The sequence below is a fragment of the Heloderma suspectum genome, chromosome 13, assembly GCF_057233095.1.
Source record: "Heloderma suspectum isolate Gila_16-S chromosome 13, 16-S_ref, whole genome shotgun sequence".
Classification (NCBI taxonomy): domain Eukaryota; kingdom Metazoa; phylum Chordata; class Lepidosauria; order Squamata; family Helodermatidae; genus Heloderma; species Heloderma suspectum.
The window spans coordinates 18158924-18172474 of record NC_139470.1 but is presented as its reverse complement, the minus strand read 5'-3'; the positions used below and the strand labels follow the sequence as shown (position 1 = coordinate 18172474).

The following is a 13551-nucleotide window of genomic DNA, read 5'->3' as shown; positions in this document are numbered from 1 at the left end:
CCTCCTCACTCTGCTGCATGTGTAGATCCAGCATAATTTAGAATACTGCAAGCGGAGTATTAATTGACTGATGACTAAATCCAACAGTTTTACAGAGAAGTACTTTATCCAGAGCCCCATCTATTCCAATGGACTTAGCCTGGTCACTAGTACATGACATGTAGGTAATTTAAGCACTAAGCCTTGTGTGCAGCTGCTTAGAGTTCAAGAAGGGAAAGCCAAGGGTAGCATTGCCACACAGAACATAACAGCAATCTGCTAATGCCTATGCTTCACATCTTGCCTGTAAAGCTTCTTTAGGAACAGGCAGAAGCCAAGGTAGGTATACTGAAGTTTATGGCATAGCCATAGCTGGGGAAGATAAGGAAACTGATATGGGGCTGCATAGAGTAGACTATGTCAACGTTAGCTACAGTACTGTCAGAAAAAAACTGTCATATGAAATGCTATTGCCACATTGTATAAAGATAGACCTGGAAATGACTGAGGCCAGGTCATATCAGCAGGATATAAGTCAAAGATATCCACCCTATCCTTTGACAAAACATCATTTTATGTTTTTACCATAGATAAATTTCTACTCCATTGCTTGTCTATATTTTACACTACACTGAAAGAGTGTGCACATGTAGAGCAGGGGGTTTCATCTTCAGTATTTTGCCTCAAAATCAAAAGCTACTTTGGGACAATCTTCTACCAGCTTCAAAAGCAGAGGTAGATTTTAAACAGGCTGTTTAGTGAAACTAGAATGCTGCATATCATTGCAGAAAGATGCCTTTACTGTTCTGACCAGAATCTTCCTTCTTATGCTACTGCATCCTGCATTTCATTCCTACCTTCCTCAAGTAAGCTGAGAGACAGCAATACATCAATATTGACCTAAATGGCTTAGCCCATATGTGATGCTGTTGTTGGTGATTTTCTGCTTCCTAAAAAGTTTACTTATTTACAGGACATGAGCAGGTAAGCCAACCTACAAAGAAAATATGCCCTTTTCTCCCCTTTAGACCTAAAGGAGGTCTAAATTTTAGTAGGCTTTCTAAAACCGTTACCAGTGTTGTAACTAAAAACATCAAAGGAGGAAAGAGTCAATATTCAGTAGACAGGATTTTAAAAAGCGGAAATTAAGCAATGGTCTTCCCAGCAGATGATCTTCTAAAAAATGTTTAGCATCTGCTTCTCAAAAGCATAACCTAAAAGTTGTGAGAGCGCTAGCTTGCACATCATATAGTTAAACTATGGGATTCACTACCATAAGATGTAGTGATGACCACTAACTTGGACAGCTTTAAAAGAGGATTAGACAAATTCACAGAGGATAAGCTTCTCAAAGGCTACTAGTCATCATGGCCTCCAGTATTACCTGCAGCATCGGAGCCAGTATGCCTCTATATGCCAGGTAGGAGGGTGCTATTGCACACATGTCCTGTTTGTGAGCTTCCCCTGGTCATCTGATTGGCCACTGTGGGAACAGGACTACATAGGCCTTTGGTGTGATCTAGTATGGTTCTTATGATCCAGTTTACTTCTGTCTTAAGCTAAATACCTTGAGCCGAAGCTTTTCGGACTTGGGCTGTTGACAATATACAAAAGCAACAACATTTACTAGCCATGCTCTAGAACATGTTCTAGAATTCAACTCACATGGGTACTCAGTGTCATTTGGGGGTGTCAAGCAATATAACACTAGTGGCTCTAAGTGAGGTCAATTTCCAGTACAGCCCAAACAGAGAGGATCCACATGTATTTGCAATTCTTTTTGGAAACATCTGTGGTCCGAAGTAAGGATATTAAAGTATACCATGGACACACATGATAGATAGATAGATAGATAATTAGTGTTCCTTCCCAAGTTCCCATTTCCTTTACAGACCTACAAAGGCATCACGTCCTGCACAGCCAAGCTTAACTATCCCATCTGGAATCAAGACGGATCACTACTACTTTTCACCAGAAGTAAAATGGCCTGGATGATGCAGGGGGCAGGGCAGCACAGGGATAGAAGGGAGGCAGACCAGCAAAGAAGAAATGAGACACTATTTTTTTCTGATGACAAAGAAAGAGATCCTTGGATCAGGGTCAGAAGTAATCCATGGCCACCAGGTATGTTTGCTGCACACAGGCTGGAAAGATCAAGCAGGAAGCCTCTTTTCCTAGTTAAAAAAGGAAATGCAGCTGTCTGCACCTCCCTAAGATCAGCACTTGCATTAAATGGGGGCTAAGCTCCAACAACCCTCTTTGCTACTACTTACAAGGCTACACAGAGGGGCCATGATTTGACAAAGTGGGGCAGTGGGAGGAAAGACAGTCAGGGATTGGGGCTTATGGAATTCAAGCACTGCCTAGGATCTCCTCATACCAAGAGCCACTGCTCTGAATCCATTGTCTTGTTTTTGTAGCTCAACACATCTCTACGTGCAATGCCCCTGAAAGACTTGAATCTAATTCTATTCCTCATCCTTTCCCTCCGACTTTAACTATATCCAAAGTAATGCTGGACTCCCAAATGGGGATTTTTAGTGTTTCTGTTTCAATGCAATCGCCAGATAATTCTTTAGCCAAAGCTAACTTTAAACCATATATACACACATACACATACGATTGTAGACATATTTTCTTTGCAAGAATCTTTGAAGAGTGTCTTGTATGACCTGCTATACTAATTCCTGTCTTACGGAAGAGACCCTACTATTGCAGCAATGACATGAAAGTGACTACATTTACAGAGATGAGGATATTGTCAATTTTAGAAGGCAAGACCCCAATGTACCGCAAACACTTGCTCTCCATCAGGGTATACTAACAAGCACTTGAAACATAGGATTATTATGATTATGGTCTTCAAACTAATTCAATAAACTCTATTCTATCATAATCATCATCCAGTGGTGCAGCTAGGTCATTTCAGGCCCTGAACTTAATGGTCCTATGGGTGGGTGCTTTACTATGGCCATCTGTACAACTTTACCTGTGAAGCATACAAGTAACATTTATCTCCCCCTCCCCCCATTGCCATTCCATGCTTCAAAACAGCTTCAACATCACAAAACTGTTTCCAACCCTAATTAAAAAAACTGAGCATGTGCAGTTTTGCATTTTAAACTTAAACCATAACATCATCATGACTACAGGAATACAGTGAGTTTGCTTCTGCACCTGCTGCTCTCTGGGTGGTCATTTGGGGGGCGCTTGGACTGTGGGGCCCTGGATTTTGGTGCCAGGGTCCAGCCCTAGCTGCACCACTGACTTCAAGGGGTAGCTGGTCACTTGCAGCAAAAACAGAATCCTATCGAACCTTACCAACCAGACTTATTGTGGCATAAGCTTTCATGGGCTAGAGCCAACTTCAGATGCATGAAGTGTTGCCCTCGGCTGCAAAGTTTATACACATACATGTATGGGGGACAGCAGACAGTGAGGCCAGAAGGCCGTGCGATGCAAGAGGGTTTTATCTTCCAACTCAAGAGATGATATTAATAACTGTTGCCTCTTCAACTAATTCCTTTGTACAGAACTGTATGGGGGGGAGCATGCCAAGACCAGGAGAACCCTAACAAGCAAGACTCGTGTTTGAGTAAGCTGTTAAGGACAAGAGTACTCCAACAGAATTTGGGGGAAGAGCAACATGCAACAATTTCACCCCAGCCTGTCAAGTAAAGTTCCTTCCAGCAGGTTAAATTGTATGTTGTCATCCCACCAAGGAAGCTTACCCACAATAGAGTCTAGCCTCAAGAAAGGATTAGTACAAAGCACCAAGAATTGCACAATTGAGTTATGTCGCTTATCTTAAAAAGGCAAACATCTGTTCTCTATTCAGGTGCCACCTTTCTTTTCTTTTTTAAATGCAGGCCTGAATAGTTCTGTCAAATTCCAGGAAAAAAGGCTTTGAACACTTTTACATGTAAAACACTTTTACATCTGTGCAAGTGTAGAGCATGAAATTGTGTTTTTGCATTTCCATGCTGTGCGTATGGAAATGTCTTCCAAAAAGTGCTGCATTCCCCCATTCTGCTCAACGCTGATCACTGGAGGTGCTCTCATGGTACAGTACAACACAGGATACATAGATACAAGGACAATGATGCTTTGGTCACTGTGGGAATGCCACATGCAATCCAGAAATGCAATTTGTATGCACGCACCATACTCTTATCACAGTTTAGAGAAGCATTACATTTCTGAAGGACTGGTATTGTATGTTCAATGCTCGCACAAGGAATGCAAGCTTCAGGCAAGATATAATATGCAGATATCATTTGTCATCACCACACTCCAACAGTAGGGAACATTTGGAGTGCATTTCTAAAGTAATGTTTCCTTTGCATTTTAATGCGAGTTGATTTATATTTCTGTTGGACATTATGTTTTTGTGCAAATTTAGTCCTGCTGCTACTACTGAATAATTGTATTTTGGAGAGGTGCTGTCATGCCTGCCCATCTGGACTCTTTTTTTTTTTTTTTAAGAGGCAAGTAAAAAAAAAGATATGGTAGTGCTACAGGAACTGTTGATGTGGAGGAGACTCTAAGTTATGTTTGTAGTCTATGTTATTTGCATCTCTGGGGTTAGCACTTATTGCATGACAAAATAGTGTATTAGACAGAATTATGTCCAGGATTATCACTAAATATTAGCTTTCCTGGCCAATAGCTCGATTCACAGGGGGCCAAGATAATTTGAATTAAAGCATTATATATGCAAGTGAATCTTAGGTCAAAAGTTAACATTTACCCCATGGCGTACATTCATAGCCTGGCTGCTACCGCCAGGATATATTTTTAGCAAGCTTGGACATGCTAAGTCCACACATACATCCAGCTGCTGTTCATGGATTCCCAATACAAGTTAAACGGTAAAAATTGCATCGTGGACCCCTGCGAGTATTGCCACGGACTTTTGGGACGAAGTACCACATTTAAGATCAAATAAGTGACTAGCACACAAGACACCATGCTAGCAAAGGTCTCTCATAAAAGTATTGTGACTTGATTTTGTCAATTAACTGTACTATAATGGGATTGGTTACGGCCATCTATTGGTACAGCTATAAACCAGAAAGTCATGAATCAATAGCGGATAAAAATTTCCCCAAAATTCAAGATGTAGCACTGAGATCCCAATTAAGTCTACAATCATGTGCCAAATTGCTTTTTACAGAATTCAGTACTTTTTATGAGATTAGACCATTTCATACTATTAAACATGAAGTGTGTCAGGACAAAGTTAACTCACCATCTGTTTTAAGACAAGAATGCAGGAAGGAAAGTACACAGTCAATGATAGTAAAACTATTTTATATCTAAAGAGCTTTTGTATCTGCATCTACAGGGACATTTTTATGTGATGATCAGACAGCACTCGGATTACATAGCTCCTTACAGCTTGAAGACAAGCTGTAACAGAAACTTTACATTTCAGTTTTATGACTTCAAGCCAGACTTACAGCATAAACTAAGCTTTATTTATCAGACAATTTTTACTTCAGTAGGTACAGTCTGTTTTTAAGAGAGACCCAATTGTTAGATTCAACGATGTGCAAAAACTGTGCTGAACACTGCCTTGAAGAACCAGTACTTGGCTGGAAAAGACACCCAGGACCTGCCTTGGAGTTGGTGGTACCTAAGAATTTTCTCCAGCCCTGAAAATACTTTATTTTGCCAATCTTAATGAATGGTAGCAATGTCATCTTAAGATTAATTTTCAATAGTTTGCTATGACAAGCCCTATATTAAGAGACTCCCAAACCACTTCCTTACTAGTACAACTCAATTACAATGTTTTATACTACTCCCAGCCTGCCAATTTTACAACAGTTATCAAAACTGAATGTTCAGGTCTTACACACTGAACTTCAATTCAATTCAAAGCAGAACCAACACATTACTGTTGTACAGCAGCATCATTTCAGGTGCATGTAAGACAATAAGCTTACCTTTCAGAGCAATTACTTTAGAAGCTGGATTCATGATAGCACTCTCTGCAGAGATTGGGCGCCTGATAGGAGTTGTTGGATCACTCATGTCTATGATCACAACCTGTGCTTGCTCACCAACTTTTTCTCGGATACATATGAATTTGTCAGATTCCATTGTTAAGGTACTGAATCCAATGTTTGCTGGATTAATTCCAAGATTTTGGAGCTAAAAGGAAAAATAGCCAGTTAGTTTGAAAGTTACTTACATTAGCCTGACTTCTTTCTGGGGAAGAAAAGACCCTCCAAACCATTCAACAGAAAGCACAAGTTATTGGGCATATGAGTGGAAGAGTCCAAGGTATTTTTGCTGAATGGCACACTTTCTACTTCAGCCTGGTTTTATATTATAGAATCTATAGTAACCCATGGATAATAGCAGTTCTGATATCCGACATCTGTTACAACCATATTCAGTTTATTTTTCTTTATTTTATTAAATTTATATCCATAAGAATACCTGGGTGGTGAACAAAACAAATTTGATATAATATAATGCAAGTAAGACAGAACTAAAACCAATCTTTAGTCTGCTTCATTGCTTTGTAAGCCTCAGGTTACCACAAGTAAATTCATGTGAATTTACTTTATTTACATACAAAGCTGGATCCTGCTGTACTATTTCAGCATGACTTTCTATTTACAAGCAGGCTAAAAAAACTGCGACAAGTAGCTACACAGAAGACATATGACAAAAAAATCCAAGTATCGTTAAAAATCCTGGAACACCACAGATCCACCTCAAGGACAGGGTTTGTTTTTACTAAAAAAATAAGATCTGCACAGGTTGCAAATTGCCACCGCTGTTATTCCTGGGGCAAACATTTCTCATAGGGGTGTGAAGAAAGTGGGAAGCATATAACTGACTATACAGATTGCTTATATTTGTGATCTAGGTAGCATCAGAAGATCTCTCATTGTGACCATGGAGTTTGCCTTCCTTTATGGTATGGCTCACTTAAGCCTTCAAGAACTAGTTTACTAAATGGCATGGGGGTGTCAATTCACATGACCACATAAGCTTGTTGTGAATATGGACTGATTATATCCATGCAAAGATTGGACAGTCACAGGATTGCTTCACCATGTGTCCAGCTCACAATCTGTTTACTATTCACACACCCTTTGTAGCAATTTGGTTGTGCGTGGCATGCAGATCTTAAACACAGTGAAATAAAGTAGTTAACCTCTTCAGTCTGTGAACTAGAACAACCCAATTCCTATAGTTACCATAACAGTTTCGTGACATATGTGGGCTCATAGAGACACTAGCATCTCTAGCATGGCAACCCTTCATTAGATGTTACATCACATGGTACCAGCTTCCAGTATTGGAGCAGGGCTCTAAATTTTTAGTTTTGTTTAGTTATTAGCAACATAGTTCTGCACTGCACACAAGACCTCAACATCCTTCCTGAAAAAAATGTTTTTGCAGTTACATTCCTAGGCAATTGCGCTGATCTTCCCAATATTTATTATTTCAGCATTTATTTGCTACATACTCTGCCATAAATGGTAACATATATTTACTGTGCATTAATGGGAAACTGAATCAAGTCTGTATTCACCCCCATGGAAAGTGGAACGCTACTGCCCATGTGTTAACTTCTCTTAGTACTCTGTCTTATTTTAGCAGGACAGATTTTAAAATCAAAGCAGCAAAATTGGGTGGGTAAGGCAATGTTTATGTTCCAGTTACTCTATCAGCAACCCTAAAGCCTTGTCTTAAGCAGCCATTCCCAAGCATTTTGCTGTTGGGAGCCATCAACACACATGAGCCTATCTAAACGGATGAAAAAACCATGACAGCTGTTCAACCAAGATTAGTTTTTTCTGCAAATACCTACTAAACATAGAATTATCTGGCAAACATGCATTAAAAATGAGAGGAACCAATAGCTCAAAAGCATGTAAATTTCAATGTTTGGTTAATACAAGACTTCTCAATTTAAAAAGTTTCCCTAACACACTGCAGGGGGGAGAAGGGAGGCTAGGCTTGCAAGATAGTAAGTTTGCCATCTTAGCATGTTGAAGTTCCTCAATAAATCTGTCCAGGATTCTATTTATGGGCAGCTGTCCGCTACTGGGGGGAGGGGAAGAGAAGGAGGAGAAGACTAAGAGGAAAAAACAAATACATTATAGGTTGTATTATGGAACACTGAGCAAGCAAGATGAATTACTACTTGTCATATTTCTGCACCATTCAGTTATGGCAATGTTCCATTCTTACATCAATAGGCACTGTTCATTGCAGTTACAGACTGTTCTTAGGAGACATGGATGGAAATGCTTTGTAATAGGCATAAAAATAGCAGCAGAAGGAAAGGTTATATTCCCCCTTTCTAGCGTTCAGAAGACCAGTGTTGCACTCTGTGTACCAATCCACCCAGAGCATGGAGGAATTCAAGAACTAATGATTGGTTTGATTGCCCACTGTGTGAAATGCTAACACAGTTTAAGTGCTGTTCTTAGACAGTCCTTTCTGTTTATCTTGTACAGCTTCTACATAAGTTTGAAGTCCCACACACAAGAGAGTCAAAGGTTCTTGTTGTGACATCTTTACATCTGCAGAGATTATTCAATCTTGTATCGTCGTAATCAGACTGATCGAAGATAATACTTTATTCAGAGAAACAAAACCAGATCTTGTGGGGTGTTTTCCACATCTACAAATATGAAGAACTACAATGGTCAGTTTTTGCTTCAAAAGCAAAAATAAAAACTCAAGACTTGCCAAAACCATGAGTAGGAGACATCCAAGCACTATTTTCAGAAAGATGGAAAACTGAAGCTTGGCAAAACCAAGCTGGGCCAGTCCCTTTATAAACCTCCCCCATTAAAGGAAGCTTTTCCTTAGTTAGACTATTTCCATTACTCCAATATTCTACTACCTGACAAAAAGAGAAAAAGGTCAAGTAATGCTCAGGGGAATTTGGGAAGAGAGCAGTTGTTACAGAATTTGGGAAGGGAGTAATTACGACAGTATTTTATTTAATTATTACATAAATAATACACCACTTTGGATGGCTTTCAAAGGGGATTGGACAAATTCCTGGAGGAGAATGCTATCAATAGCTACTTGTCCTTATGGCTATATGCTACCTCCAATATCAGAGCTACTCTGGTTCACTGTTATACTAACCATTACTGAGTGAACATTTCCACAGAGTTGATCAGTCAAAATAATTTCATAAAGTTTTAAACCGAATTTCCAACTGGGTATTTGTTCCCACACAATTAACTGGAGGGGAATTGATGAAGTCAGTTTCCAAGTCTCATCACTATAACTTTAGCTTTCGGCACAACTGCATTCTCTGAAGGAATTATTCTGTCAATGAGGGGTTCTCTTCAGAAAATGATTTGTAATCTCCTCATCTCGAAGAATGTGTAGGTGTGTTCCTGGTGTATGTGTTGTTAAATAAAGACATGGCAGACTTAAATGCCTAAAGTACTATATGGCAAGGTTCTTGTGTTAAGAGCATATCACTGTGTGTGGTCTTAGGAGGAATGTTAAGACAACTAATCTTGTAGGTAGGCTACCTGATCTATACATCAAAAAATCCAAGTAAATCTAGTAGATAACATCTAGCCAAGTTACTATTCATGTCAGGCTTACACAAAAGTAACAGATTAAATATCAGCAACTACAATTTCTTTTTTTATCAAGCAACCTGATTATTCTTTAGAGTTTCAGTTTCAATAAGGTTTAGCTTCTCCGTGGCTTTCCAAAGTCAGCAGAACTAAACACTGAAGTCTTATTACTTTCAATAATTACACTCACCCACTTAGCTTTCTTGGAGTTGCATTCACATCACATATTCATTGAATTCACTGAAACTTACTTTGTCATTTTAAGATTATTACAAATGCTCATTACTTTGGCCAGTCTTCCCCAACCTGGTGTTTCCAGGTGTTTAGACTACAAGTCCCTCATCCTTGAACACTGGCTATGCTGGCTAGGGCTGATGGGAATTATAGCCCAAAACTTTCAGAGGGCACCAGGTTGGGGAAGGCCAATTTTGGCCTCCCTCTTTGAGCAAGATCTGGATACAAGAACACATAAACCTTGTAGAAGGTCTTGGATGTAACCCATGTAGAAATCTTCAGAGAAGATAGTATAGCTACATCACAATGATATGACACTGAAAGATTAACTTAATTTGATCAGTTTTTCAAAACTAAACTTGAGTCAGTTTAGTAAAAAAGGGGGACTTCCAGGCAGTTGCTTGTAACAACAGCTGGTAGAATATCTACTAACATTCAGTAACCAGGTTCACAACTTTTAATACACCAGTCAATTTCACCACCACCACCAAAAAATACATATATACTATGAGGTACCCCATTCATGCACACCAGTTTGTCAGTCTTTCCCCTTCCAAAAATGTGACCCACTACTTTAAGTCTGGTTAACGGACTATACTGAAACCAGACATATTTCCAGGTTCTGTATTAGTTTGAACATTTATACAGCATGCAGTGGTCTCCACACAATGCCAGTGTAGTGTTTAGTTTGACTGCAGTAGTGCAACAGTCAGTATGTTATACATAAACTTCATATTCTGAACATATATTCATGTTCAAAACTGTTGATCTGCAAGCTATACTTTGTGCTTACGGCAGTGAAGCCTCCATCATTAGCCAAGTCGGTGTGATGGCTTGAAATGTTCAGTTGCTCAGGAAGCAAAGCAGTTTACAGTCCAGATATTTAAAGGGATGCCAATTTGGCTGGGGTTACAACCTCACACAGAGAATGGCCATAGTCTCAGGACATGAAGGTCCCAGCCAATGTAGTGCAGTGCTTAGACTGCAACTGTTAAGAGTGTCAGGCTAGGACTAGGAAATTACAGGTTCAAATCCCCACGAAGATCACTGGGTGACCTTTGGCCTATCCTACCTCACAGGATGACAAAGAGGATGGGAAGAACCACGTATGCTGCCTTGAGCTCCTTGGAAGGAAGATGGTACATAAATAAAATATACAGAAGTTAAAGGACAGGAAGCCCAGAGAAGAACTGACCGAGGAGATAATGCAGAGTACTCAATGGGCTGAAAAGACTCCAAAGACAAATCTGGAAGGAGGGTAGCTGGAGAACAGCTACTGAACTAGTGAGAACAGGTTAAAAAAGTGGACAATAACCATGGGATTGAACTTCATTCCAAATTATTTGTACCTAATGGTAAGCAATCAACTGGAAGGTCAAACAGAACAGAAAGGCAGTAACTGTATGTGGCTAATACTTCAAGAGAAGTATTAATAAGCTTTAACTTAGCCGGACTACAAATGTTGGGAGATTAAAGCTGTAGTCCTATGCACACTTTCCTGGGAGTACAGCCCACTGAACATGGTGGGATTTACTACCGAGTAAACGTACACAGGATTATGCTACACAACGCTAGTAAATTCTTAGTCTTAAACCTATTCCCCAAATCATATTTCCATCATGTAAGTGTTCTGATAGTTGCTGTTACTCAGCTCCAAAGCTAAACTTCTATAGGACCAAGTTTATAATACATCTTGTGTGCTTAGGAACCATGAGGCATTTCGACAAGCTCCTATATCTCCCTAGGGAAAATCTAAGATGTTTAAATGATACAGTAAAGAGGAATGTAATAAAAATTTAACTTATGTTACTAAACACTAATAACAAAACTCAGTGATATCATGCAGTTCACATTTTGAAATGGATGCCCCTAACCTAAGTGGGGAAGGGAGGGGCGAAGGCAAGAGCATTTGCCAAGTCCACTTCCTGTTCTCCCATTCATTTAGTGAATTCCTTTAATTCCTGCCATAAACTGTCTTTTCTTAAGCCAACATTTCCCCATACCTGATCCATGGCAATCTACCCCATACCACTGCACTTCTTTTAGACATCTGCAGTCCTTCCCTCACTATTTCATACTCAATTAAATCTTCATAATATAGTCCATCCTCCTACAGAATTTTTTTTAAGTACCACCGGAGATGTTTGCACATGGGGTAGAAGGAAATAGATGTGGAGTTCTCAGCAGCAAGATCAAATCTGTCGGCACATTCCACGGTCCTTCCCAGTCTTCTACTCATTGCCCAATCTTGCAGGTCCATTTGCGCTGTTGAACTACTCCCAAACGCTACCCCTCCTCCCCACTCCGATACACAAGATCTAGAGACCGACAATGAAAACAGAATTACAGGGCCACAGCTGTGAGCTGCTGCCCCCATCCAAGTTCTAATGTGAGTGTGTCCTTTCCTGCATCCCATGTTCCTTACGGTGTAGTAACTGCAGGCAGGCAGCTCAGAGCCTCCCTCTCCACTCCACACACACCACACCAAAAAAAAAAAAAAAAAAGAGGAGGAGAGTCAGTCATTCAGGCAGCCAGTGACTCTGCACAAATACCCGCAAAAGGCTGCAATCAAAACTAGGAAGCCTCACTAAGGCACAAAAACCACCACCCGATTCTTGGATCAGGTGCAGCAAGAGCCCCTTCGTTTTCCCCTAACAAGGGCAAAATAATTAGAATGAAAGGTGCATTTTGTGCAATGTCGTTTCCTCATGTATGTTTGTTTTTCCTTTATTTATTTTTTTTAAAAAAGGCAGCACCATCACCCCCCTCGGTGTTAAATGAAAAGCTAGGGCAGATATTGTGCCATCCTTCCTGAAAGAAAAAATGATGAAGTGGGAGGCATAAATAAACAGAGAGCCCCCCCCCCCAAAAAAGAGAACCCACAAACACACATGTATCTACAGAAGGGGGCTTCTCCCCCAGTTCATCCTCATAAACCCCCCAGTAATAGAATCACTCCCTTTTCATAAGGAGGCGTCGCTCTCCTTCCCCACTCCACCCCCTTTCCCAAAGCAGGAAGCCCCCCACCCGCTGCCCACACTAGGCCGCAGCCCCTCCTCCCATTCCATTCAGCCTCCCCTCATCCCACCCAAGGCTGAAATGGGGTGGGAGGTTTTGGAGGGGGGCGGGAATGAATTAGAGGGGAGGGGGGCTCCTTACTCCCGACCTCTCCCTTCATCTCCCCACCCCCACCCCCACCCCCACCAGCAACTGCTCACCTGAAAGTGCTCCTGGAACCTTATGGGGAGTATTTGAGCCATGGCTGGGGATGGAGTGGGGAGAGCCGCCCTCACAGGGAGGGGGCTCCCAAGAAAGAGAAGCGGGTCGGGGGGGGGGCTGAAGGAGGCTCCTCGGGTCGGGGGGGAAGGACGCGTCGTGGGTCTGTCAGCAGAGAGGGGAGCCGCGGCTGCGCCCCCCACACACGCACGCACGCGCGCGCAAGGGGAGGGGGGCGGTTCGCTCGGGCTGCTTCAGAGAAGGCAGGGAAGGGGCTGCGCAGGCGCGACGCGTCCCTCTCCCCTCACGGCCCCGGCTCCATCAGCTTTGGCTCCCTTTTCTGTCTCATCTCCCAGACCTCATCACCCCCTTCTGGAGATCACTCCGCTCCTCAGACCAAAAAGGCAGGCGGGCAGGCGGGCAGGGAGAGGGAGAGGGAGAGGGGGGAGGCACGAGGGTCTCCCTTGGCACAAGTAGTCCCTGCGCGAGCCTGGGAAGCGGCGCTCCAGCCTGTTCCTCAGATATCGCTCTCCTCACAAGT

At 41.5% G+C, this 13551-nt stretch overlaps 1 protein-coding gene across 2 annotated transcripts in view; it reads right to left on the bottom strand.

Annotated features, from left to right (window-relative positions):
* CLTCL1 (clathrin heavy chain like 1) overlaps nucleotides 1-13333 on the bottom strand; it is a 58311-nt gene extending 44978 nt beyond the window's left edge. For both annotated transcript variants that reach the window (XM_084819550.1, XM_084819551.1), the window contains exons 1-2: nucleotides 13013-13333; nucleotides 5931-6138 (exon numbers count right to left, since the gene is read on the bottom strand). In XM_084819550.1, the coding sequence (XP_084675676.1) occupies nucleotides 5931-6138; nucleotides 13013-13054 (250 nt within the window). In that variant the 5' untranslated portion in view covers nucleotides 13055-13333. The remainder of the gene's footprint in view (nucleotides 1-5930; nucleotides 6139-13012) is intronic.
* Nucleotides 13334-13551: the final 218 nt, after the last annotated feature.